Source organism: Girardinichthys multiradiatus, chromosome 10 (assembly GCF_021462225.1).
Source record: "Girardinichthys multiradiatus isolate DD_20200921_A chromosome 10, DD_fGirMul_XY1, whole genome shotgun sequence".
NCBI lineage: Eukaryota > Metazoa > Chordata > Actinopteri > Cyprinodontiformes > Goodeidae > Girardinichthys > Girardinichthys multiradiatus.
The window spans coordinates 37,948,023-37,976,002 of NC_061803.1; the positions used below are offsets into that span (position 1 = coordinate 37,948,023).

General features: G+C 45.1%; 1 protein-coding gene across 11 annotated transcripts in view; it reads left to right on the plus strand.

Moving 5' to 3' along the window:
* The window catches only part of rfng (RFNG O-fucosylpeptide 3-beta-N-acetylglucosaminyltransferase), a 37,884-nt gene extending 10,076 nt beyond the window's left edge, over window positions 1-27,808 (plus strand). The window contains exons 5-12 of one of the 11 annotated variants that reach the window (XR_007039952.1): window positions 10,719-10,872; window positions 12,156-12,241; window positions 12,822-12,987; window positions 23,036-23,121; window positions 25,173-25,557; window positions 27,047-27,187; window positions 27,286-27,348; window positions 27,654-27,808. Coding sequence is in view for 1 of the 11 variants with exons in the window: in XM_047376857.1 (XP_047232813.1) it covers window positions 10,719-10,872; window positions 12,156-12,241; window positions 12,822-12,987; window positions 23,036-23,121; window positions 25,173-25,248 (568 nt within the window). In the remaining 10 variants the exon portion in view is untranslated. Of the gene's footprint in view, window positions 1-10,718; window positions 10,873-12,155; window positions 12,242-12,821; window positions 12,988-23,035; window positions 23,122-25,172; window positions 26,332-27,046 lie in introns of those variants that run through there. The other 10 variants (XR_007039950.1, XR_007039951.1, XR_007039953.1 and 7 more) reach the window with 10 other exon arrangements.
* The last annotated feature ends 172 nt before the right edge of the window (window positions 27,809-27,980 follow it).

The window sequence follows — 27,980 nt, forward strand, 5'->3', positions numbered from 1 at the left end:
TCCGTAGGATAGTTGAACCTCAGATTTAGGAAGAGCAGTGTGGTTTTCGTCCTGGCTGTGGAACACTGGACCACCTCTACACCCTCAGCAGGATCCTGGAGGGTGCATGGGAGTTCGCCCAGCCAGTCTACATGTGCTTTGTGGACTTGGAGAAGGCGTTCGACTGTGTCGCTCGGGGAATCCTGTGGGGTGTACTCGGGGAGTATGGGGTACCAGGCTCTTTGATATGGGCTGTTAGGTCCCTGTAAGACCGGTGTCAGAGCTTGGTCCGCATTGCCGGGAGTAAGTCGGACTCGTTTCCGTTGAGGGTTGGACTCCGCCAAGGTTGCCCTTTGTCACCGATTCTGTTCATAACTTTTATGGACAGAATTTCTAGTCTCTGCCAAGGTGTTGAGGGGAACCGTTTTGGTGGCCGTAGGATTGCGTCTCTGCTTTTTGCAGATGACGTGGTCCTATTGGCTTCATCAGCTCGTGATTTACAGCTCTCACTGGAGCAGTTCGCAGCCGAGTGTGAAGCGGCTGGGATGAGAATCAGTGCATCCAAGTCCGAGGCCATGGTCTTGAGCCGGAAAAGGGTCGAGGGGCCTTCTCCGGGTTGAGCGGTGGGGGGGTCCTGCCTCAAGTGGTGGAGTTCATGTATCTTGGGGTCTTGTTAACGAATGAGGGAAAATGAGGAGGGTGCTGTACCGCTTTGTCGTGGTGAAGAGAGAGCTGAGTCAAAAAGCGAAGCTCTCTATTTATTGGTCAATCTACGTTCTTCCCTCATCTATGGTCATGAGCTTTGGGTCATGACCAAATGAACGAGATCACGGATACAAGCGGCCGAAATGAGTTTCCTCTACAGGGTGTCTGGGCTTTCCCTGAGAGATAGGGTGAGAAGCTCAGTCATCCGGGAGGGACTCAGAGTAGAGCCGCTGCTTCTCCACGTCGAGAGGAGCCTGTTGAGGTGGCTCGGGCATCTGGTTAGGACGCCTCCCTGGTGAGGTGTTCCGGGCACGTCTTACCTGGCCCAGGAGGAAGACCCAGGACACGCTGGAGGGACTATGTTTCTCGGCTGGCCTGGGAATGCCTTGGGATTCCCCCAGACAAGCTGGCCCAAGTGGCCGGGGAGAGGGAAGTGTGGGTCTCTGCTTAGGCTGCACCCCCGTGACCCGACCCCAAATAAGCGGAAGACAATGGATGGATGGATGGATGGATGGATTTTAATTGATTAAATCGATTAGTTGTTTCAGCTCTAATTAGAATATAACATCAGACCATAAAAAAAATTTTAATACTGAAATGTGGTCTTATTAGCTGCTTGAAAGTTGTTTCAAAAAGTTTGTTTAATCTGACAAACAGGCCTCATCTATAAGCATATTCTAATTAATTGCATATGACAGCATGTTGGAACCTTACAAGTCAAATTTATTTATTTAGCACTTTTCAGCAACAAGGCACTCAAAGCGCTGTACATGAGGAAAAACATTACAATGATACAGAAAATCAAACACAGTAAAACAAATCAAATGACATTAATAATCCTTGGGAGTTTACTGGTAAGAGGTGGTTCTAATCCAATCTTTCTAATAGAGGTAATTAGATCATTAAGTCCTCTGTGGTAAGGAATTCATCCTGTGCTAGAAGAAAAATGACAATATTAATTCTTGAGGTCGCTGGTATGACGCAGCTGTGGTCCCATCATTCAAATAGTAACAGTCATGGGCACTCACTGAAGTCTAACTAGAGAAGCTGTGTCACTGGTAGGTCCAAATGTTTTAAGTACTAATAATGTTTGGCTTTTACTGGTATGAAATTGTTGTAATACAATCCTTCTAAGAAATCTAAAAATCTATGAATCCTTATAAGAAATCTAAAAATCTATTCAATTCAATTCAGTTTATTTATATAGCGCCAATTCACAACACATGTCGTCTCAAGGCACTTTACAAAAGTCAGGTACACACATTCATCAATGTATGTACATCAATGCCATGACTGAGTGTGTAACCGACTATATAAACTTCTGTGTGGATAACATCATCCCCTCCAGAACCGTGAGATGCTTCCCCAGTAACAAACCTTGGATCACCAGTGACCTGAAGGACCTGCTTAACAAGAAAAAAAGAGCCTTCAGAGAGGGAGACAGAGAATTATTGAGGAGTTTACAGAAGCAACTTAAAGTCAAGATAAGCGGCAGCAAGGAGATGTACAAGAAGAAGCTGGAGAGCAAGCTCCAGCAAAACAATATCAGAGATGTGTGGACAGGGATGAAGAAGATCACAGGCTTCAAGCAGAAGGATGATCAGACCAATGAAGGTCTGGACAGAGCCAATGAACTGAACACATTCTTCAATAGGTTCAGTTCAGAAACAAGATTCGCATCATCCTCTCCTGCTCACAGCCAAACAGACATTCCACCCTCCTTTGACCCACAGGACCCACAGCTGTCCAGTAACACCTCAAATTTTTTATCTTCCACCTCAGCCCTAGACCCTTCTGCTTCTACATGTTTGCCTTCAACCATATCAGAAGATGCTGATGCTTCCTTTGGTTCCCCCTTCCACCTGTGTGTCTCAAGAAGTCAAGTGAAGATGAAACTGGAGAGACTGAATTGGAATAAGGCTGCAGGTCCAGATCATGTCAGCCCTAGAGTCCTGAAGGCCTGTGCGGAGCAGCTCTGTGGGATTCTGCAGCACCTCTTCAACCTTAGCCTGGCCCAGAAGAAGGTTCCGGTGTTGTGGAAGACCTCCTGTCTTGTTCCGGTACCAAAGAAAACTCACCCATCAGTCCTCAATGACTGACATCCCACATCATGAAGGTCCTAAAGAGACTCCTGTTGGCCCACCTGAGTAAGCAAACAGTAAACCATCAGGACCCCCTTCAGTTTGCTTATCGCTGTGGAGTTGGAGTTGAAGATGCCATCATACACCTGCTTCAACAAACCCACTGTCATCTGGACAAAGCCAGCAGCACTGTGAGGATCGTGTTCTTTGATTTCTCCAGTGCATTTAATACAATCCAACCTGATTTGCTTTGTAAGAAACTCTAGAAGACTCAGGTGGAGGCCTCAACAATCTCCTGGATCAAAGACTACTAGACAAATAGACCACAGTTTGTGAGACTGAAGGGTTGTGAGTCTAACCAGGTAGTCAGCAGCACAGGAGCACCACAGGGGACTGTACTCTCACCAATCCACAGAAGAGGTGGAGGTGGTGGAGGAGTATAAATACCTCGGTGTTCACCTGGACAACAGACTAGAGTGGAGATGCAAGTGTGAAGCCATCTACAAGAAGGGACAGAGCAGACTGTACTTCTTCAGGAAGCTTAGGTACTTTGGTGTTTGCAGCAAGATGCTGCATATCTTCTATAAGTTGTGGAAAGTGTGATCTCTTCTGCCATCATCTGCTGGGGAAGCAGCATCAGAGCCAGGGACTTAAAAAAGCTCAACAAGCTGATAAAAAAGGCTGGCTCTGTTCTGGGGACTCCTCTGGAACCTCTGGAGATCATTGTGGAAAGACGGATTCTTCATAAAATGAAGAACATTATGGAGAACCCTGAGCATCCTCTTCATGAGACTGTCCTACAACAACAGAGTATCTTCAGTCAGGCTTCTTCAGATCTGCTGTAAGACGGAGCGCTACAGGAGATCCTTCCTGCCCACAGCCATCAGCATCTACAACGGCTCTTTGAAGAAACCTTCATAATGAGCTACAACAAAATTTAATTTCCCTTTGGGATTAATAAAGTATTTTTGAATTGATTTGAATTGAATTCCAATTAATCCTAATCATTGAACAGTGCAGTCAGGTTCAGTTATTTATTCAAATTGGATAAAAAGTTTTTCTGTCTAAGGAAACCCAGCAGGTTGCATCCAGGCAGTGACTTGCAGCATTCCCTCCTCCCGGATGAGCATGTAAAGACAGTGGACAATCACTGGCATTGACTTTGCAGCAATCCCTCATACTGAGCATGCATGAAGCGACAGTGGAGAGGAAAAACTCCCTTTTAACAGGAAGAAACCTCCAGCAGAACCAGGCTCAGTGTGACCGGCCATCTGCCACAACCGACTGGGGGTTTGAGAGAACAGAGCAGAGACACAAAGAGAACAAAGAAGCACTGATCCAGGAGTCCTTTCTATAGGAGGGAAAAGTAAATGTTAATGGATGTACAGGGGTTGGACAATGAAACTGAAACACCTGACATTTTAGTGTGGGAGGTTTCATGGCTAAATTGGACCAGCCTGGTAGCCAGTCTTCATTGATTGCACATTGCACCAGTAAGAGCAGAGTGTGAAGGTTCAATTAGCAGGGTAAGAGCAATGTTTTGCTCAAAATATTGAAATGCACACAACATTATGGGTGACATACCAGAGTTCAAAAGAGAACAAATTGTTGGTCCACGTCTTGCTGGCGCATCTGTGACCAAGACAGCAAGTCTTTGTGATGTATCAAGAGCCACGGTATCCAGGGTAATGTCAGTATACCACCAAGAAGGACGAACCACAACCAACAGGATTGACTGTGGACGCAAGAGGAAGCTGTCTGAAAGGGATGTTCAGGTGCTAACCCGGATTGTATCCAAAAAACATAAAACCAATTCTGCCGTGATTTGGGCCGTGATTCTGCCCAAATCACGGCAGAATTAAATGTGCCAAACCTTTGGTCACTCATGCCAATGCCAAACGTCGGTTTCAATGGTGCAAGGAGCGCAAATCTTGGGCTGTGGTCAATGTGAGACATGAATTCTCTGATGAGTCCACCTTTACGGTTTTCTCCACATCCGGTAGAGTTACGGTGTGGAGAAGCCCCAAAAAAGCGTACCACCCAGACTGTTGCATGCCTAGAGTGAAGCATGGGGGTGGATCAGTGATGGTTTGGGCTGCCATATCATGGCATTCCCTTGGCTCAATACTTGTGCTAGATGGGCGCGTCACTTCCAAGGACTACCGAACCATTCTTGAGGACCTTGTGCATCCAATGGTTCAAACATTGTATCCTGAAGGCGGTGCCGTGTGTCAGGATGACAATGCACCAATACACACAGCAAGACTAGTGAAAGATTGGTTTGATGAAAATGAAAGTGAAGTTGAACATCTCCCATGGCCTGCATAGTCACCAGATCTAAATATTATTGAGCCACTTTGGGGTGTTTTGGAGGAGCGAGTCAGGAAACGTTTTCCTCCACCAGTATCACGTAGTGACCTGGCCACTATCCTGCAAGAAGAATGGCATAAAATCCCTTTGACCACTGTGCAGGACTTGTATATGTCATTCCCAAGACGAATTGACGCTGTATTGGCTGCAAAGGGAGGCCCTACACCATACTAATAAATTATTGTGGTCTAAAACCGGGTGTTTCAGTTTCATTGTCCAACCCCTGTACCTCTTTTAGTCGTTTCACCTAGAAAGAAAGAACAGATAAACTCTGAGCCAGTTTTCAAGGTTAGAGTCTGAAAGAGAGCACATAGAGTTTGTCACAGTAAAAGCTTAGTCAATTGCCATGTCTAGGAGAGAGAAAGGATTAAACACTGAAAGACAGGGCCATGTAGGTCATCGGTAGAGGGTGAGCATTAAGTTGCTGCCAGCAGAAGCTTGGACGATGCCCCTCTCCAGGAAGGTGTCACAGGTAGATACAGAGTCAGGCCAGGTGTAGCTTCTAGGAAGAGAAAAGAGAGAGAACAAAGTTAAAAGCTGAAATAACAGCAAATAATGCAAAATTGGAGAGTAGTGTGAGAATGTAGCGAAGAGGGTGAAAGTGGTCATTATGTCCTCCAGCAGCCTAAGCCTATAGCAGCATAACTACAGAGATAGCTCAGGATATCCTAAGCCACTCTAACTATAAGCTTTATCAAAACAGAAAGTTTTTTTTAGCCTAGCCTTAAAAGTAGACAGTTTGTCCATCTAGAGCCCACTGATGGCCATTGTTATAATAAAAACCACAACGATTGGGATACCTCTCTCTGTCAGATTGACCATAACAATTGGAAAAGAGAGGGGGTCATACAGGTAGCAGAAATGGAGGGTGTGTTTGCACCTTAACCATAACTGAGCCGGTTTAGGCTAAACCTGACTCTCCCTTACTCCATCCAACAGGGAGGTAAGAAGATGGAGGTAAAAAATAAGGAAGATAGCTCAGGATAACCTAAGCCACTCTAACTATAAGCTTTATCAAAAAGGAAAGTTTTAAGCCTAGCCTTAAAAGCAGACAGGGTGTCTGCCTCACGGACTAAAACTTGGAGCTGGTTCCACAGGAGAGGAGCCTGATAACTAAAAGATCTGCCTCCCATTCTACTTCTAGAGACTCTAGGAACCACCAGTAAATCTGCAGTCTGAGAACGAAGTACTCTGTTAGGAACGTATGGAACAATCAGATCTCTGATGTATGATGGAGCTAAATCATTAAGGGGTTTATATGTGAGGAGGAGAATTTTAAATTCCATTCTGGATTTAACAGGGAGCCAGTGAAGGGAAGCTAAAGTAGGGGAAATATGATCTCTCTTTTTAATTTTCATCAGAACTCTTGCTGCAGCACTTTGAATCAGCTGAAGGCTTTTAACTGCATTTTGTGGACATCCTGATAGTAACGAATTACAATAGTCCAGCCTTGAAGTAACAAATGCATGGACTAGTTTTTCAGCGTCACTCCTGGACAGGATATTTCTAATTTTGGCAATGTTCTGGAGATGAAAGAAAATCCTAGAAACCTGTTTTAATATGGGATTTAAATGACATGTCCTGATCAAAAATAACACCAAGGTTTTTTACTTTATTATCGGAGGTCAATTTAATGCCATCCAGGTTAAGTGATTGACTAAGCAGTTTCTTTTTTAAAGACTCCGGTCCAAAGACGACATCTTCTGTCTTGTCTGAATTTAGAAATAGAAAATTTAAACTCATTCAAGTTTTAATGTCTTCAAGACATGCTTGTAGTCTATCTAACTGGTTGGGCTCATCAGGATTTATGGATAAGTAAAGCTGAGTGTCATCAGCGTAACAGTGAAAATTTATTCTATGCTTCCTGATAAATTTACCTATTGGAAGAATATATATAGTAAAGAGAATTGTCCCAAGTACTGAACCCTGTGGTACTCAACAATTAACCCTGGAGTTTAAAGATGATTTATCATTTACATGAACAAACTGGAATCTGTCAAATAGGATTTAAACCAGCCTAGCGCTGTTCCCCTGATCCCTACAGCATATTCCAGCCTTTCTAAGAGAATATTGTGATCGACTGTATCAAATGCAGCACTGAGATCTAACAGGAGAAGTACAGACACAAGTCCATTATCTGAGGCCATAAGAATATCATTAGTGACTTTCAGCAGAGCTGTTTCAGTGCTATGATGAGCTCAGAAGCCTGACTGAAACTCTTCAAACAAGTCATTGATGTGTAAATGCTCACACATTTGATTAGCAACTATTTTCTCAAGAATTTTAGATAAGAATGGAAGATTGGATATAGGTCTGTAATTTATTAAGTGATCTCGATCAAGCGAAGGTTTCTTAAGTAAAGGTTTAATTACAGCTACCTTTAAAAGCTTGTGGTACATATCCATTTACTAAGGATAAATTAATCATATCTAAAATGGGGCTGGTAATCAGAGGGAGCACTTCCTTAAATAATTTGGTTGGGATTGGGTCTAAATACAAGTTGAGAGTTTAGTTGAAGCTAATATTTCTGATAACTCAGGAAGCTCCACAGGATCAAAGCAGTCCAAACACAGATCAGGTTCTACAGTTACTTCCACTGTGGACTCACTTGCTGAGGATGAAGTAATCATCTTCGGGAGTATGTCAAAGATTTTCTTTTTAATAGAATCAATTTTATTTTGGAAGAATCCCATAAAGTCATGACTGCTGAGAGCTAAGGGAATCAACAGAGCAATGACTCTTTGTAAGTTTAGCAACTGTACTAAAGAGAAACCTAGGATTATCCTTGGTCTCTTCTATTAATGATGAGAAATAAGCTGTTCTAGCTTGGTGAAGTGTCTTTTTATACAACAGTAGGCTATTTTTCCAGATTAAATAGGAATCCTCTAGGTGTGTAGAGCGTAATTTTTTCTCCAATTTTCTAACGTGCTTTAAAGTATGCAGCTCTGAATTAAACCAGGGAGCTAGCCTCCTATGAATAATTAACTTCTTTTTCAAGGGGGCTGCATTGTCTAATGCACCACGCAATGATGAAGTAACACTATGAACAAGAAAATCAATTTGTGAAGGGAAGAAACAAAATGATTGCTCTCCACTGTGTTTTTCTGTGATAATGAGGAAAAAGTGGAACAGATTCTTTAAAGGTTGTTAAGGCATTGTCTGATAATGATCTACTATAATGAAATTTTCTTTCAGGTGTGGAGTACTCGGTTAAATTAAACTCAAAGGTTATTAAAAATGGTCAGACAGGACAGGGTTATGAGAAAATATTGTTATGTATTTACACTCAATGCCATATGTCAACACAAGGTCCAGAGAATGAAGACAAAGGTGGGTAGGTTTGTTAATGTTTTGTGCAAAGCCAATTGAGTCTAAGATAGCATTAAAGGCTATATTTAAGCTATCACTTTCAGTGTCAACATGAATGTTAAAATCCCCCACTATAATAACCTTATCTGTATTTAACACTAAGTCAGATTAAAGGTCTGAAAACTGTGCTTTGCAATTTGGATGAGGAAAACTAAGGATTAAATATTCAAAAGAGTTGTAGCCATTGATTGGTCTGGGACTAGTCAATAAATCGGACTGAAAGATGGTTGCTACTCCTCCTCCTCGCCCAGTATTTCGAGCAATCTCTGGTCATTGGTGTAAAAACAGCTGTAGTCAAATTTTCAAATACTAATAATATTTGGCTTTTGCTGGTAATCCTTCTGAGAAATCTGAAAATCTATGAAAAGTAATGAAATCACACATTTAGGTAAAGTAAGATAGGAGGAAAAAAAATCATATTTCAGACTCTATTCTTAGCAGAATAGAGTGAAACAGTACAAAACACCTCAGCAGGGGTAAGCAACACACTCAGCAGAGACGCCCAGACGTCCCTCTCTCCAGACACCTCCTCCAGCTCCTCCAGGGGGAGCCCGAGGCGTTCCCAGGCCAGCCGAGAGACATTGTCCCTCCAGCGTGTCCTGGGCCGTCCCCTGGGCCTCCTCCCGGTGGGACGTGCCTGGAACACCTCCCGAGGAAGGCGTCCAGGAGGCATCCGGTATAGATGCCCGAGCCACCTCAACTGGCTCCTCTCGATGTGGAGGAGCAGCGGCTCTACTCCGAGCCCCTCCCGGATGGCCGAGCTCCTCACCCTATCTCTAAGGGAAGAAGCTCATTTCAGCCGCTTGTATCCGGGATCTATATATATATAGTCCTATCGGCACACAGCTGGTAGGGGAGTGCTGGGGAAGAGCGTCCTGTTTATTTAACATCCAGGAGATATTTTGTCGATGGCCAGTTAGCAGAAGTTGCCAAGGCCACATTGGGGCACCAGATTTAGAAAATCAATAAATGTTGTGGTTCAGGCAGTTGTGAATTTCCAACTACCTTAAGAGTTTTACTGGTATGTCTCAATTGTGAATCCAAATAGTCAAATCTCTGGTACTTTCCGCAGATCTCGAGCGTACAACTTCTCCAAGATTTTATCCTTTAACCTCTGAGTCCAGCCGCTGCGAGGCTACGATTCTATTCAAGAATCGTGTCCAGCTTGCGATTCTGCTCTCTTAACACTTCAGTCTGAGTGTTGATTGCTCTACAGACTCCATCCAACATCGCAGGCAGCTTTGGAAGATTTTGAACAGCCGCCCGCATTTTGCGTATCACTCGATAAGCCAGGTAACCACCAACTCCAAAAAGGAGAAATCCTGTTATCAAAAGTTCAAATATGTACACATCTTCTACATCCTTGATCAACACTGTAGTCAGGCACACAATCTTCCATGGCTGCCAAGAATCCATTGTGTATCCAGAGAAGAACGTCCCGTCTGGACAAGAGGGTTCTCCTTTACCCTGTCTTCCCGTCGAAAACATTTCATCAATTACGTTGAAAGACCAGCTGACCAAATCCATAATTTACAAGTTTGGAGGATATGCAAAGCGAGGGTCTGAGAAAAATACAGACAAAAAGCAGAAGCAGGGATCAGCAGGGAGGGAGGGAGAGAAAACACGTGTATCTTCCACCGTGAGCAAGGAGGAAATAAACTGATGATCCTGTTGATGCTGACATGTATTTAGACTAATGACCCAGGTTACATGTGGTCATCCTTCACTTCCTGTTCCCAGACAGACAAGCTCCTTTTAGTGTATCCTAGGACAAACTCTTCTACTCCTGGCTGCTCTTATGGCTAGGCCCAACACCTTGTTAATGGACCATGCTCCATATGTCTGTTCCTAGAGTTAGAACAGAGAGTGTTTAGATACGCTGTCCCCTCAGCCTGGAAGGAATTTCAGCAAGAGTCCAAACTGACGGAGCTAATGACACTTGGTGAGCTGAAAGCACTGTTAAGACCACAAAAAAAGAACTTTATTACCTACTGCTGCTTTTGAGTCAGTCATGCTTTTATTAGGTGATATTTCGGCTTTTAAAACTACATGCATGCACATGACTGTATGTATCTAATGGTTGATTCTTACTGCTGTACTGCCAGGTCCCTCTTGGGAAAGATTTTAAACCTCTCTGAGGTTTAATCTGGATAAATAAAGGTTAATTATTATTATAATAATACATATTGCTGATGGTTTGTGTGTCTGTTGAAGATGGTTCTGTCATGTGGATGATGACGACTATGTAATCCTGCCTAGTCTGCTGCGACTACTGTCCTCATACCACCACAGTCAAGACATCTACCTTGGGCGGCCCAGTCTGGATCACCCTATAGAGGCTGCAGAGAGGGTAAAGAGTGATGGAACCGTAAGTCTGCAGTTTCCTGTTGCTCTCACTGAACAATAAATAAACTGGGATCTGATCTGGTCATGTGTGCAGATGAGCATTGTGTTGGATATATAAGTAAGGACTTCATTAAAAAACAATTGTTCTGGGTGGGAGTGCATGGGTTCTGATGATTGACCTCAGTGTTATAGTACACTCACATGTATAATCACTTCAGGGGTCCCATACCACCACAGATGGACCTTCAAATCCAAAGCCTGTCTGAGAATTTTAAATTCATTAGTCCAGATGCTTGCATAAATCTATCTTTCCTGTTTCTGTCAGGTACTCTAGCTGTCATCCTCCGCTGATACTAAAGGTAAAACAGCTTTCTGTCTATAAAACAGACAGCTGTTTTATAGACAGAAAGCTGTTTTACCTTTAGTATCAGCTTTCTGTCTATACCTATACAGGTAAGGAGAACTGCAGATGTTGGTCTTCTTAGGAGAATGCCCATGCACTGTCCTGTATCTGCACTCAGTAGTTGGTCTGGGTTCCTTTTGCATGAATTACTCCATCAATGTAGCGTGGCATGAAGGGGATCAGCCTGTGGTTCTGCTGAGGTGTTCAGGAAGCCCAGGTTTCTTTGATAGTGGCCTTCAGGTCATCTGCATTATTGGTTCTATTGCCTCTCATCTTCCTCTAGACGATATTCTATAGTTTCTCTATGGGGTCCTGGTCTGGTGATACCTTTCCGATTAAAGCAGGTATTGGTACCTTTGGCAGTGTGTGCCGGTACCAAGTCCTGTTGGAAAATCAAACCAGCCTTTCAGTAGAGTAAAGCAAGAAGTGCTTTACAATGTTCTGGTAGATGTCTGCTCTGAGTTTGGACTTAATAAAACCCGGTGGACCAACACCAGCAGAAGACATGGCTACTCAAATCATCTCTGACTGTGGAAACTTCTCACTGGACCCCAAATATCTTCTGTGCTTCTCCAGTCTTCCTCCAGATGTTGCAACCTTGATTTCCAAGTGAAATGCAGAATTTACTTTTATTTAACGAGAGGACTTTGGGCCATTGAGCAATAGTCTGGTTCTGGTCCTTCTTAGCCCAGGAAAGATACGTTTGACGTTTGCTCTGGTTCAGGAGTGGATTGACACCAGGAATGTCACAGTTGTGACACATGTCCTAGATCTTGTAGCTCTGGCTCCAGCTGCATCCACACCTTATGAATACAGTACGGTTACACTCTTACACATCTTGTCTGTTTAGACTTTTAGCTTTGTAGCAGTTGGCTGATTTGCCATTTTCTTCTTTATTTCAGGATTCTGTGAAGTTCTGGTTCGCCACAGGTGGAGCAGGATTCTGCATCAGCCGAGGACTGGCTCTGAAAATGAGCCCCTGGGCCAGGTAAGTTAATAGTTTTCCTGCTCTTAAAATTGCAATAAAGTAATTTTAACCCCTTACTCTGCAGTTGTAAAATTTTAGGCATGATCTATTATTAGAGCTTAGAACCCAGCCATATCTAGGAAACAACAACCTCAACCCTTTACGCACCAGTCGGGACCAGTGAAGAGAAAGGGTGTGACATACTTGGTGTCTAGATGTTCAAGCTGTTCTGAATGATGGAGGTTAGCACAATGGAACTGTTGGATCAGGTCTGGGTAGCACTGCACACAGTCCTGTTAAAACAACACAGTATCCATTTAAGACAGCTTGGTCCTTGAAAAAACAGGGTGAATTTCTGGAATATGTAATCCCAGTGTGACCGCTGCATCTAGTCCTGCTGAGTATTATCAGGTAGAATGTGGTCTTGACAAAAATGGGTCCTTTATACTCTTTTAGCAGGCTTGTGTGCTGTTTTTAAGCCTCTAAATCACTGCACATACAGCTCCAGTCAGTAGTTGGGTCACACTGGACAGAACATTCAACGTGTGGAGGTTAAGCTGCTCTAACCCTGGAAATTGGTTTTAATATTTTGTGGTTTCAGTTTGGGAAATTTCATCAGCACTGCAGAAAAGATTCGCCTTCCAGATGACTGCACCATAGGCTACATCATAGAGGCCCTGCTAGAGGTGACTCTAACACACACTCACCTGTTCCACTCCCACCTGGAGAACCTGCAGAAGCTGCCTGTTTCCACTGTGCTTGATCAGGTGAGCCAACATGCCATTTGCTGCCTTTGATTATTTGACTAATATTGGAATTTTGCTCTATGGCCACTTTATTAGGTACATCTCTTCAATTGTGCAACACATATAGCAGCTCAGTCAATCACATGGCAGCAATCATTGCATTTAGATTATCCAAAGGGCATTATGTACATGGGCACAGGGGCCTACCTGAAATGTGTGATCAAGAGACATTCAATTTTAGTTGCAGGTATGGCAGGACAAATAAGAAGCACACAGTGATATACACCGGTGCCCCCCAGGCATGTGTTTTCTCCCCACTCCTCTTCTCCCTCTACACAAATGACGTTGGTTACGTACTGTAACCCCAGATTCTATGAGTATAGGCGCAGCTTGCTAGTGGGTCAATCCCTCCGCACGCAGTGCAGCACTGAAAACTTTAGTCCACGCCCTCCTCTTGTGTGGGCTATATCCCGGTCCATATAAATTACGGTGAAACCGGGAAAACAGCTCCCAAACAGCTCCCAAATACCTTTTTTTCTTCAGCCATTTAGGACACAGTGAGGCCCAAAGCTTAAAGGGCTGTGCCTATACTCATAGAATATGGGGTTACATTACGTAACCAACGTTCTATTTTATATAGGCTTCGCCCTTTAAACTATCGCTTGTGGGTTAAAGGCGAAGTAGGATGTAGTCTGTGCCTCACTGGGTCCATCTAAACCACAAACAAGCCTGAAGCATCTGCTTGCATATAATAACAAAACTCAGCCGTCTGACTGCGTAATTATGCACTCCAAGCGTCCTGTGCATCATAGAACAGAGAAGAAATATCTCTGGTCCAGAAGGCTGAGATAACAGACCTGTTGTTGTGAATAGGAAAACTAAGGTTACTAACTGTAACATTGTAACGATGAGCAGAGCAGGTCAGAACTCCTCAGGAGGAAATGGAACACATCAGCAGCTGGATCATGCGCAGTGTTGCAGCATAACAATCCCAGTGTGCCACAAGCAACACAGCAGAGGAGAATAACCTCTGTTCACAAAGGAGGCTTAATGAAATACAGCCGTCGTGACAATAACAGCAGAAGTCAAGAACTGTGGCTGATAATAACATTAAGGGACACTGTGCATCTGCATTCAAGAACCCCTCATGACGACTACCAAATCGAGGCACGTGATGTCGCCCGGTACGCCGGAGCCGGGGTCCCACCCTGGAGCCGGGCCTGGGGTCGGGACTCGTCGGAGAGCGCCTGGTGGCTGGGTTGCTCCTCGCGGGACCCGGCCGGGCCAAGCCCGAACTAGAGACGCGAGGCCCTCCCCCAGTGGGCCCACCACCTTCAAGGGGAACCGTGAGGGACCGGTGCAAAGAGGATTGGGCAGCGGACAAAGGTGGAGACCTCGGCGGCCCGATCCCCAGATGCTTAGGCTGGCTCTAGGGATGTGGAATGTCACCTCGCTGGGGGGGGGTAGGAGCTTGAGCTTGTGCTGGATTTCGAGAGATATCGCCTAGAAATAGTCGGGATCGCCTCCACGCACAGGGTGAGCTCTGGAACCCATCTCCTCGAGAGTGGCTGGACTCTCTTCTACTCTGGAGTGGCCCATGGGGAGAGGCGGCAGGCTGGGGTGGGTTTGCTTGTTGCCCCCCAGCTCAGCCGTCTCGTGTTGGGATTTACCTCCGGAGGATGAGAGGGTCGCATCCCTGTGCCTTCGGGTTGGGGACAGGTCTCTGACTGTCATTTGAGTGGTAGTGCAGAGTACCCAGACTTCTTGGCGTCCCTGTCGGGGGTGCTGGACAGTGCCCCTCCCGGGGACTCCATTATTCTGCTGGGGTACTTCAACACCCACGTGGGAAACGAAAGTGACACCTGGAGAGGCGTGATCGGGAGGAATGGCCTCCATGATCTGAATCCGAGTGGTGTTTTGTTATTGGACTTCTGTGCTAGTCACGGATTGTCCATAATGAACACCATGTTCAAACATAAGGGTGCACTGATGGACACCCTTATGTTTGAACACCATGTTCAAACATAAGGGTGTCCATCAGTGCACTTGGCACCAGGACACCCTAGGCAGGAGGTCAATGATCTACTTTGTTGTCGTGTTGTCAGACCTTCGACCGCATGTTTTGGACACTCGGGTGAAGAGAGGGGCTGAGCTGTCCACTGATCACCACCTGGTGATGAGTTGGATCTGCTGGAGGAGGAGAAAGCCGGACAGACTTGGCAGGCCCAAGCGCATAGTGAGGGTCTGCTGGGAACATCTGGCGGACCCCTTGGCCAGGGATGTATTCAACTCTCACCTCTGGGAGAGCTTTGACCAGATTCCGAGGGATGTTGGAGACATAGAGTCCGAGTGGAAGGAGTACTTCGACAATCTCCTCAATCCTGCCATCACGCATTCCGTGGTGGAAACAGAGGCTGGGGACTCGGGGTTGGACTCTTTCATCACCCAGGCTGAAGTCACAGAGGTGGTTAAAAAGCTCCGCGGTGGCAGGGCTTCGGGGGTGGATGAGATCCGCCCTGAGTACCTCAAGTCTCTGGATGTTGTGGAGCTGTTATGGTTGACACGCCTCTTCAACATTGCGTGGCGGTCGGGGACAGTGCCTCTGGACTGGCAGACTGGGGTGGTGGTCCCACTACAGGGGGATCACACTCCTCAGCCTCCCAGGTAAGGCCTACGCCAGGGTATTGGAGAGGAAAGTCCGGCTTTAGGAGGAGCAGTGTGGTTTTCGTCCAGGCCATGGAACTCTGGACCAGCTCTATACCCACTACAGGGTACTTGAGGGTTCATGGGAGTTTGCCCAACCGGTCCACATGTGTTTTGTGGACCTGGAGAAGGCATTCGACTGTGTCCCTCGTGATGCCCTGTGGGGGTGCTCCAGGAGTATGGAATTGGGGGCCCTTTACTAGGGGCCACCCGGTCTCTGTACAAGCAGAGCAGGAGCTTGGTTCGCATTGCCGGCACTATGTCGGACCTGTTCCTGGTGCATGTTGGACTCCAGCAGGGCTGCCCTTTGTCACCGGTCCTGTTCATAACTTTTATGGACAGGATTTCTAGGTGCAGCCAAGGGCTGAAGTGGGTCTGGTTTGGGGACCAGTGGATTTCTTCTCTTCTTTTTGCAGATGACGTGGTCCTGAGCTGGCCCCCTCTAGCCAAGACCTACAGCATGCGCTGTGGCGGTTCGCAGCCGAGTGTGAAGCGGCTGTGATGAGGATCAGCTCCTCCAAGTCCGATGCCATGGTTCTCGACTGGAAAAGGGTGGCTTGTCCTCTTCAGGTTGGAGGGGAGTTACTGCCTCAAGTGGAGGAGTTTAAGTATCTCGGGGTCTTGTTCACGAGTGGGGGAAGAATGGAGCGGGATATCGACAGACGGAATGGTGCGGCTGCCGCAGTAATGGGGACACTGTGCTGGTCCGTTGTGTTGAAGAGAGAGCAGAGCCGAAAGGCGAAGCTCTCGATTTACCGGTCGGTCTACGTTCCTACCCTCACCTATGGCCATGAACTTTGGGTCATGACCGAAAAAACGAGATCCCGGATACAAGTGGCTGAAATGAGCTTCCTCCGTAGGGTGGCCGGGCACTCCCTTAGAGATAGGGTGAGGAGCTCGGCCATCCAGGAGGGGCTCAGAGTAGAGCTGCTTCTCCTCCACATCGAGAGGAGCCAGTTGAGGTGGCATCTATAACCGGATGCCTCGGGAGGTGTTCCAGGTGCATCCCACCGGGAAGAAGCCCAGGGGACGGCCCAGGACACACTGGAGGGACTATGTCTCTCGGCTGGCCTGGGAACACCTTTGGCTCCACCCAGAGGGGCTGGAGGAGGTATCTACGGAGAGGGACATCTGGGCGACTCTGCTGCCCCCGCGACCCGGTCCTGGATAAAGTGGAAGACGACGAGTACGAAGGACACCGTTCATCTGCATGCAGGAAAGGGTGACCCAATAATAAAACACAACAAAATAATAATCACTTGACACATCACGCAAGCAAAAACACATGAATGAGCATGGGGATGACCAGGAAGCTGCTGTGCAAATGTTTTCCACTGTCATCTCTCCATGCAGAGCCGTGGTGGATGAAATCCCTCTGGTTGAATGAGCGTTGAGATTCTCTGAAGGATCCAGACCAGAGAAAATACAAGCCTGTAAAATAGCCTCACACAGCCAGTGTGAGAGGCACTGGACAGATAGGGGACATCCAGCAGACAGAGGAAATGAGAGGTGGCCTCCTCTTCAGAGCTAGGCGGAGGAGGATTAAAGCCATCCAGAGTTGTCACTCGATCTGAATGAGCTCGTGATGCTTTTTGGTGCAAAAGCAGGGTTAGGACGCAGCACAGCTGAGCTGCCGTCGGCTCGTATCCTGAGACATGAAGGAACGACAGAGAGCACGGATAAATCGCTCACTCTCTTTGCAGATGTCAGAGCGAAAAGCAGGGCTCTTTTAAAGGACAGAAATTTAGGAGTGGAGCCTGATCTAAAGGCTCAAACGTAGCTTTAACCAGTGCGCGTAGAACCAGAGCTAAATCCCACTGATGACTAGAGGGCGTGACACAGTTCTGTGTCTACGTACACCCCGCAGAAACCGCTTCATCAGAAGGTGGTTAAAGGCCGTTCTGTCACCAAAACCCTTATGACAGGAGGAAATAACTGCAGCATAAGTTTTAATAGTGCTGAAAGCTACATTTCTGTTCATCAGCTGCTGGAGGAATGACAGCACGCAGCCTAATGGACATGAAATAGGCTCAACGCCTTTCTCTGTGCATCAGCGCTGAAAAGCTGTCCACTTTGATGTGTATGACACTGTGGTAGAAGCGGCTCGTGCACCCTAAATTGGGCGCACTGCATTGTGCGGAAGGTTCAGCTTCTCTAAGCGCACCCGTTCAGCGGCCAGACTCCGAGACGCTGACCTATCTCCGGGACACTCCTGATCGCCCCTCCCGCCTGGAGGATTGCATCCTCCCTCCATGGCGGCTGCCATGGGCTGACACCAGCTGCTGCAGGCTCGGAAACCGCCTTTGCGGTCGGGGGTTACGAAAATCACTGACAGCTGTTCCTCTCGGACTCGATCCAGGAGCCGTAGGATCAGCGGAAATGGAGGAAAAGCGTAAAGGAGCCTTTTTGGCCATGGTCTGAGCAAAGGCGTCCACTCCTAACGGTGGATCCTCCCGTGGGCTCAGTGAGAACCACAACTGGCATTGTGCGTTCCCCCGTGTGGCTGACAGATCCATTGCTGCTCTCCCGAGTGCTTCCACCACCTGAGACTGACACGTTCCTCCCCATCCTGAAAGGGATGCATCTGTGAACACTGAGACGTGGCGAGGTCTGCTGAGGGAAACTCTTTCTGACAGGAACAGGGATTTCCCCAGTGGGCGAGGTCGGGCCCCACTGAAGGAGGAACTGAGATCATCTGCCTTTTCTGGCGCACAAGTTCTATGCACAGGCGGTTTACCATCTCTGAAGGCGTATCATATGATGCAGACCCAGAAGAACAACCGTGTGAGTCGCTGACATCATTCCCAGTAATCGCATAAGTGACAGAGCTGACACTACGCTGTGAGGTTTGACACGGAGGAGAAGCGCTGACAGCGCATCTGCTCTCGGCTGTGAAAGTCAGAGTTGGGCTCTCATTGTGGCTGAGTTCACCTCAACCCCAGATAAACGATCATTCAGGATGTTGAAACAGAACTTTTTTGCCAGTTTATGGAAAAACCTCAGGACTGTCAGAGATGAGAGGAAACTGCACCAGTTTCCTCTCTGGACTGGGCCAGAAAAACAGGTCATCCACATAAGAGTTGCATCCCTGCTGTGCACAGCATTTGTAGCGCTGTCTCTACGCATGTGGAAAACATGCGCGGGAGGAGATAGTAACCGAACGCCAAGCAGTTGTATTAATATGGGGTCGCCTGAACTGCAGCCTGTAACCTCTGCTGATCAGTCTGTCCATCCATCTGTCCAGGGAGCATGCGCCAGTTTGGAGCTCCTGCCACCATTACTGCCTCGGAACACATGGGGCCTCTGCTCGAAAAGGGCTACAGATTAGCCTCGGCAGGGAGTTTAGGCTCGGCCTCGTGGCTGGACTCCACCGGAAAAACGGTGTGTTCTGAGCCGCCGCATCAGTGAGGCGCCATTTCAGAGGGTCTCCTGCCACACATCATCTGTGTTCACGCCCACTGACATTTGGGGAGAACAGGAGGGAGAAACTTAAAGGTTGGCTCTGCACGAGCAGCATGAGGTGCGCTCGTGGGCTCATGTCTGGGTTGGAGAGATGGAGAAGCAGAATGGGCTGCTTGGAAAACCGTGAGATCATGGCGCCTGCTAAACGTCCGTTTAAAAGTACCCATCTCACCTTGTGTGGAGAAAGTTTGAGGAGATTACAGTAGGAACGCGAACTGGCTAAGTTGGTACTTTCAGGAACCTTGCTCTTAGGAAAAGTTAACGTTTTATTTCAAAACACTTAACATTTTACACACATCTTCCCAGGTGGGCAGAGTAGTTCAGGGAGCCACGACAGCAGCAGTGGATTGCCTCCGCTGGTGCCACTGAACCCAACGGTCTGGCCAGCGGCCATTGGTGTGGGAGGAGCGGGCTTCAGGCCGGAATGGAGCCCCATGCCTCCTGACTTGCTCCAGCTCATCATACAATGTCTGCAGCTGCTCCGGCACAAACTCCAGCAGCTTTCTTTTAAAACTTATTTTACAGAAGCGGAGAGATGGAGCCACATTTGACGCTGCAGCAGGTTCTGCCAAGCAGCAATGCAAGAGGAGCACACAGCTGAAATGCATAGAGGTTCAGGATGGTATCGGCAAAGTTACAGAAGTCCTCTGCGTCTTCTGCCGGGAGATCCTAATTCTTGAGCCTTCTTAAGATGAGCGTAGGTGAGGAAAAAGATGCTGTTAGTCACTGCTGCAGCCTGACTGGCATACACACTGCTGGAAGCGATCAGTGAGCCTGGCTGCAATCTGAACTGTGGGGAAGAGGGGCACCGGCCATCGTCCGACGTACCGCGCCATCCTGTCCCTAAACACCATGGTCAGGTTGGGTTCCAGTGCAGGAACCGGAGGAAGCCCTGACCCGTGAGGGACCCTGCCCTCATGTTGGCGAGAAGGTGAAGACTGGCACCTTTAGCTGCAGGGGTACAGCCACCGCTCTCGACAGGTACAACGTTACTGCGGGGAAGCAGGGCCATACCGGGTCTCTTCGGCTGAGATATGCCGAGGCAATTTTCCCACCGTCTCATCCGTGGAAGCCGTCCTAGCAGCACAGGGACCGGGACGTCTTTAGCACTAGCTACTTTGCTATGATAGTGATGGGCGTGCTAACATACATGTCCATCACCAGAAGTGTGGTTGCTGACATCAGTATGCCCTGAGTGTGGGCTTCTGGTGCACTTACCTCAGTCCCTTCTTTCCGAGAAGGGGAGTAGGGGTGCTGGCAGTTCCCGCCTCAGCGACAAAGACCGAGACAGTGGCCAGACCGATCAAAGGCATCTAGCGCTATGTCTAACGGTAGCGGTCCGCTATGGGGATTCCCCTACTAGCGGAGAGAAGATAGAGAGCCTCCCTTGTTTCTCCTCAGGAGGGAGGCATCTGCTGGAAGGGCAGGTGGGCTGCGGGGATGGGGCCAGACCAGTGGTCAGGTCCGAGGCAGCCCTCACAGATGGTATGCAGAGTCATAGTCCATGATGTAGCCCGCCATTCTTTTTACTTTTCATTTTCTAAAAATCAGTGCTCTTGCTGACACTGAAGAAAAAATGGGAGCTGATTGCCCGATTTCACTGTAATTTATACGGACCGGGATAAGGCCCACTGCGCGCGGAGGGATTAACCCACTAGCGAAAGCTTAAAGGGCGAAACCTATACGAAATAGAACTGCACCTCAGCGGACTGTCTGTAAAACTCCTGAAATTTGCAGATGACACCACTGTTATTGGACTGGTCCAGGACAGTGACAGGACAGAGGCTGCATACAGACAGGACGTGGATCGGATGATACACTGGTGTGGTCAGAACCACCTGGAACTTAACCCACTAGAGACTGTGAAAATGATGGTGGACTTTCGGAGAACACTTCCCCCATATACCCCCCTCACCATCTTCAACAACACTGTATCTACACACTTCCGGTTCCTAGGAACCACCATTTCTTGAAACCGGAGATGCTCTTCACACATAGACAGTGTTTGGAAGAAGGCCCAGCAGAGACCGTACTTCCTGAGGGAACTTAAGAAATACAACCTTCCACAGGAGCTGCTGGTCATCTTCTACACTGCCATCATTCAGTCTGTCCTGCTTTCGTCCATCTCAGTGTGGTTTGGCTCATCCACAACAGAACAGATCCAGACTGCAACAAACAGGTATATACAGGTCTAGGGTCAGGAAAAGGGCAGCTAAAATCTCTCCAGACCCCACACACCCTGCACACAAACTGTTTAGGCTTTTACCTTCAGGTGGCGCCACACAGCGCTTTATGCTAAAACCAGCCACCACACAGAAAGTTTCTGCCCCCAGGCTGTTTCTCTGATGAACCCTTGACAATCAGAGTTCCAGAACAACACCATGCATACTTGGACTGATCTTACATTATATTCTATTGTAAAGTCAATTGTGTATATACAGGGGTTGGACAATGAAACTGAAACACCTGTCATTTTAGTGTGGGAGGTTTCATGGCTAAATTGGACCAGCCTGGTAGCTAGTCTTCATTGATTGCACATTGCACCAGTAAGAGCAAAGTGTGAAGGTTCAATTAGCAGGGTAAGAGTACAGTTTTGCTCAAAATATTGAAATGCACACAACATTATGGGTGACATACCAGAGTTCAATAGAGGACAAATTGTTGGTGAAGGAAAATCAGAACAAAGTAGTCATGGAAGATGCAAGCTGACCTGGGTTTAGAGGAGGCTAATGTTAGCTGCACAACCCAACCTGAAGACACCTGCAATTGCTGAAGTCTACATGGTGAAGTCTACAAGTCTACCATGCGATGCTGCTTTATGGAGAACAGTTACCAAAAAGGTTCATGTTGTCTTCATTGATCATGTACTGACGGCTTTCATAGCAGGGTGAACAAATATCTAGCTTTAACGGAGGATGGGGACTTGGGCTATAATGGCATCTCCCTCACCAATGTCATCTCCTAAATGAATAAAACTTTTCTCCAGACTAGATTATAAATTTACCATCAACAGGTTGTATTTTTTTTCTCTGCTTATTATTATTATTATTTACAACACATAGTAGTTCAATAGGGGCCTTTCTGACTAGAAACATCCTGAACAAGTGTGTGACTATGGGAAAAAGCAAAGGGAACTGTAACAGCAACATATTAGCATTTATTTGATGCTTGAAGGACCAAAATAGCATTGTGAGACTGAAGAGGAAGACAGAGTCAACAGAAGAGGAGACAGGCAGGATGGAAAGCGGAAATTTAGCTTCATTTTCCATTTACTTTTATTCAGGTATGCATCTTTTTATAACAAGCAGAGGGAAAAGAAATGCGGTGACACAGAGGGGGCAGCATTGGTGAGCGCTCTATGCTTAGTTACTCATCTAAATGTGAACATCAGTGGTGATTTAAACACTGACCATTTCCAACCTGTTTCAATGTTATTACATTCATTTTCCTTACTTGCTTATCCTTTAATAATTGACAAAGTCAAACCGAATCAGTTCAGTTCCGGCCACTCACTCAGTTTAGAACTTATTTGGTTGAAAAGTTGAATTCAGTTCAGTTTATTCAACCAGTTCTGTCGCTTCTGTTCGGTTCTGTTCTGCCCACTTCTTGAATTATTAGAACATACTCATAATAACAGATTATTGTCAGAAAATGTATTCTGTTGAATAAAGTAAAAAATCTATATATGTATAATTTGTTTCTTTTAATTGGTGTGTAAAATGTACAAACTGTGTCTTTAAATCAGAGGTACGTCCTGAACCAAGATGTCAGTATACAGTCCTAATTTATACCTGAGTATTGTTGCTGCACATATCTGCCTCTTTAGCACAGGTGTACCTAATAAAGTAGCCAGTGCATGTACTTTTTCATCTATTTTATCATTTCTATGCATGTATTTCACAAGGTTACTCTGAGTTATGGAGGCTTTCAGAACAGAAGAAATGTGGTCAGCATAGTAGGGGGCTTTTCGCTGGCTGAAGATCCCACAAGGTAAACAACAAGCCTCTCTCTCATCAGCTGACAATGAAGAGTTTAAGGTACTGATTGGGTAACGGAGGTTTCTGTCACCTAATCAGCAAGACTGACTGCAGTGAATATAGTGTTAATGTCCTTGCCATCATTAAATGCAGTATTTAAGGAAATGACAGTGAAAAATGCTGTGGTGCTTCTATATTCCATCTGTTGTGTGACATATGCAGTTCAAAACAGATGTTACTTCTGTACAAGAAGTCATAAAACCTTTCTAACATTAAATGGGACTAAGCTCTCTGGTTTTAGGTCGGTTAGAAGTAGCTAAATTATTTCTGTGTGCTTGAATAATGAGAGACTATTACTTTCATTAAGTTCAGATGTCTCCATTCACTAAGGTTACTGTTTCTGTAAACAGCACAAGAAAGCCCTGATGATGATGTCATGACTTTGTAAACTTCTGATTGGGTAATTCACAATATCTGAGTTAAATGGAGCCCCTCCTGGGGATGTATTTTAAGGCAACACCTCAGACACTCTGCTTCCTTCTGTGAGATCATGGAAAAATCCAGAGAAATCTGCCCAGATATCAGGACCTCTATCAGTCTGGTTTATCCTTGGGTCCAATGTCCAGATACTTGGAGGTTCCACGTTCATCTGCTCTAACACTTATACGCACGTATAAACAGCATAGGAATGTCCAGCTATCAGACAGTCATAATCCAGAGTGAAACTCAATATGGGCTAAAAGAGCACTCAGAGAGGAAGATATGGGGTAAGAACGCTGTCAAAAACAATGTGTATGTAAAGATGGAAATGTGTGCATATTAGTCAATAGTTGTGCATAAGTAAAATCAAAAAGAGGTATTGTATATTTTCTCTATAAGAATACAAAATAAAATGTTACAGCTTCAAGAAAATACAAACACAAAGTTCAAGTTTACAGTTGTGGTTTATTCTTTATGAATACAATATGCTGTAACAGTTTATGAATACGATTTCTTTTCTTTGAGAATACGAATTTACAACAGCGACTTGGTGTCACGTGATCTCAGGCTCAGAATATAGTGGGTGGAGTTATACAATGATGTACAGTAGGTGGCAGTATGCACCTTTGAATTTGTTGCGAACCCAGCAGAAGAGCAGAAGAAGAAGCAGCAGCACTAGCGCCAAAAGAACGGACCAAGAAACTACGGTACAAAGCCAGGTAATGTTAAAAAGTTTATATATGTCTTAATGTCGTTAATATATGCTCTTGGTCCGTCATCTTGGCACTAGTGCTGCTGCTTCTTCTTCTCTTCTTCTGCTGGCGGTTCGCAACAAATTCAGAGGTGCATAGTGCCATCTACTGTATATCATTGTATAACTCCACCCACAATATTCTGAGCCTGAGATCACGTGACACCAAGTCGCTGATGTAAATTCGTATTCTCAAAGAACAGAAATCGTATTCACAAACTGTTATAGCATATTGTATTCATAAAGAATAAATCACAACTGTAAACTTGAACTTTTTGTTTGTAATTTCTTGAAGCTGTAACATTTTATTTTGTATTCTTATAGAGAAAATATACAATACCTCTTTTGGATTGTACTTATGCACAACTATTGACTAATATGCACACATTTCCATCTTTACATACACATTGTTTTTGACAGCGTTCTTACCCCATAGGAAGAAGCCAGTACTCCAGATTACGGTTTGCAAATGGACTCAGAACCTCAATTTTGGACTCCGATGGTGTTTTGCCATAAAGACCATCATTACATTTCGAGGAAAAAGGAGAAAGCTTGAAGCCTGAGAACACCATCCCAAGTATGATGTACGGAAGTGGCAGCGTCATGTTGTATGCATATTGTGGTAATCCTGACCTAAAACAGCAGAAGTTTAGTCTGATTAAATGTGAGAAATGTTTTATCAGGACTATGCTGCAGTTTACCTGAGAGATGAACACAACTTGGATCATGGTAGTAACGGATACACATCCATGCTGACTACTTTACTTCTAATGCAATGTGAACAAAACCAACACTTTATGTTTGCTGTCCTTGTGTCTCATCCTGTCCTGCAGGTTTAAGACAGTCCATTGCCTTCTGTATCCAGATACTCAGTGGTGTCCAAAGTTTAAATCTGGGCACAAAAACTGAATTTATGTCCTGCAGGAGTTGCCTCATGGTTGGATTAAGCAGCGCTCACCTGGAACCATCCCAGCACACAGGTGTCCAGAACATTTCTGGCTCCAAAAACATTATAGCTCCTGAGCTTAAGTCATGTCTGTGAGGACATGATTGAACTGCAAAATGTGGTCCACATGGAAAGATGTTTGGTACATATTTGTTTGGCTAAATGTTACAGTAATTAATCACCTGATGTGTGTCTCCAATGCAAGCCTTTAACCAGCACCAGTGTTAACGAGGGGAAGCTGAAGACCCAAAGAAGGGACACTGAGGATCCAGGTACTGGTTACGTTTGTCTCTGCTTTCTCAGCTTACAGCAACAACATGAGAAGATGCAAGTATACGCAAGATTATTTTTGCTTGGTCATGAATGCTTTGGAAAATAAATTATGAGTCATTAGGAACCATTAGGGTAACAAAGTCACCATTTAATTCTCTTTCTTGTGGTTTATTGACCCAATTTAGACTGTGGGTAACAGATCTGTTTTTTCAGCCAGAACTGACTGAACTATCAAATTCTGAGAAAATGTTCTGATCTGTAGATTCTTGTGCAGCCAGATCAGATGTTTTTCATGTTGACTGGGGTTGGGATGTCTGATGTCTTTCTAGATGAGAAGAAATATCTATGAAATGATTCACACAGAGAACAATTTTAATGCAAAGAGCTGATTTGGCCAAATTCTCGCTTTATGGTAAACACCTTTCAGTATTTGAAGTTTTTAGTTGAATGAAATGATTTTGTTGATATGAAAATGAAGGTCATGTTTAGGGTACTTTAATGAGTGAGTGAATGTGTTTCATACATTCACTAGAAATGAGATGTTATAAATGAGCTCACTGAACACTTTGAATCAATGCTTTTATAAACTCAGCCTAATATCTTTATCTTGTATATTTCTGCTCTTGTGTCTGCCTTCATGTTTACCAGCTGTTGTTTGATTTTACAATGTTGATGTAAAAATTTATGAATTATGTTTTAAATTTGTGGCGCTCTGTCAGTTCAGTGTGTCGACATGTCTTTACAGCCAAGATATAAAATCTGCAACAAATGTTTTCAGTCCCTAAAAGATGAAATGGGTCATACTGGTAATATGAACTTATCCTTGAATAGAGCTATGTTACAGTAGAACCCATACCTTTAGTCAGGTCTGACTCACTGCAACATGCATCTCATCTAATGACAGGTGATTTTATCTTCCGTCTTCTATGTGTTGGGGTTCTATTGAAAGATTATTGTGAGTCATTATCTTACCTGCAGTCTTGGTATATTCTGTCAGAGAAACAAAAGTAGATTTCCTCCATCTTAAAACAATTTCTTCTAGGGTGTTATCTTGTATTCTTCTTATTCTTTCTCTATTCTTTTCTCCTCTCCCTCTTTCCTTTTTGCCCCACCTCTCTCTTTCTTGCTTGTTTTTTTCTTCTCGTTTCCATCTCTGTGTCCATTGCATTTGAAATGATTCCAAAGCAGTTTCTAATAAAGTATTTTATATATATATATATATATCTCGAGCTGAGCATTAAAGCGTTAGCCGTAATGCTCCACTTGTGAAAGTAAATCTGTTGGGCTTCTTCTTGACACTCAGACAACAATTCTGAGCTACTCTGCTAGACAGGACACATTAAAAAAACTATTTTAAAACTCAGTGAAAGCTAAAGTTGGTCAGTCTGAGCTTATCAAACTTTAATTTTTGACAGTCTAAAACTTTTTTCTCTTTAAAGCTACCTGAAAATGGGTGAGTTAATCAGTTTTCTTGTTTTTTATTTGTAGTCGATCAGGAAAGGAGAAAGTTTTCCAGTCAATGAATTCCTTTCCCATATCATGATGCAGATCTGACTGGTGACATTTCAGGGGTCACCTCTGACTTCTTTGATTCAGATGGAAAGATGTGGTAAACCTTTGCAAAAACAGGTACACCCCTCAAAGCTCTCTTCCGCTTCCCTTTTGGGAGGACGGGTTACAGTCAGATTGAGAATCGCTGATTTAAACTCTTGTGATGTTTGCATTAGATGGGTTCTGACATAGACCTGTGGTTTAAAAGCTACTAAACACATTGATTTCAACTGCTACAGGTAAGATATTGGATGCTCATAATCTCCTAATAGAAACCTACTTTATAAAGTCTGAGCTATCCATTAAAGTTAGAACATGATGTGGAAGAAAAAGTATTCCTTGTCTGTCTGATCTTGGAGGCTGTTTAATTCTAAAAGTAACTTGAGGTTTAATAAACATGCCATCAGTGTAGGCCTGTCGCCATGAAGTTTTTCCTCTTCGATGCATTATAAACCCTGTTACATACAGTGATGATCATCCTACAGATATGATTCTTTCTTCAGCCACTCTGCTAACAAAAACCACCATCTGTATTTCTACCTAGCAACAAGGCACCAGGCTACCTCTGCACAAAATACTAGAAGCCAAAATGATGTTTCCAACTGCGGGTCAGTGGGTGAAGATGTCATGTTCCTGTAAACTCTGCCTCTCATGTGTTACATGTGCTGTGGGAGAAATAATTAAAGCTTTCATCTTGAAGTCTGAATGACTCTTTAATATTGAAACATGCTGGATTTCTAGAAGGACATCCCATTTTTCTGGGTTCATGAAAGGTGATTTAGTGCTCCTGGATGAATCTGAGCAGAGTAGTGAAGGTGTGTTTGTGTGTTGACTTACTTCTGCAAACATTCTGCAGTATCAGGTTTATAAA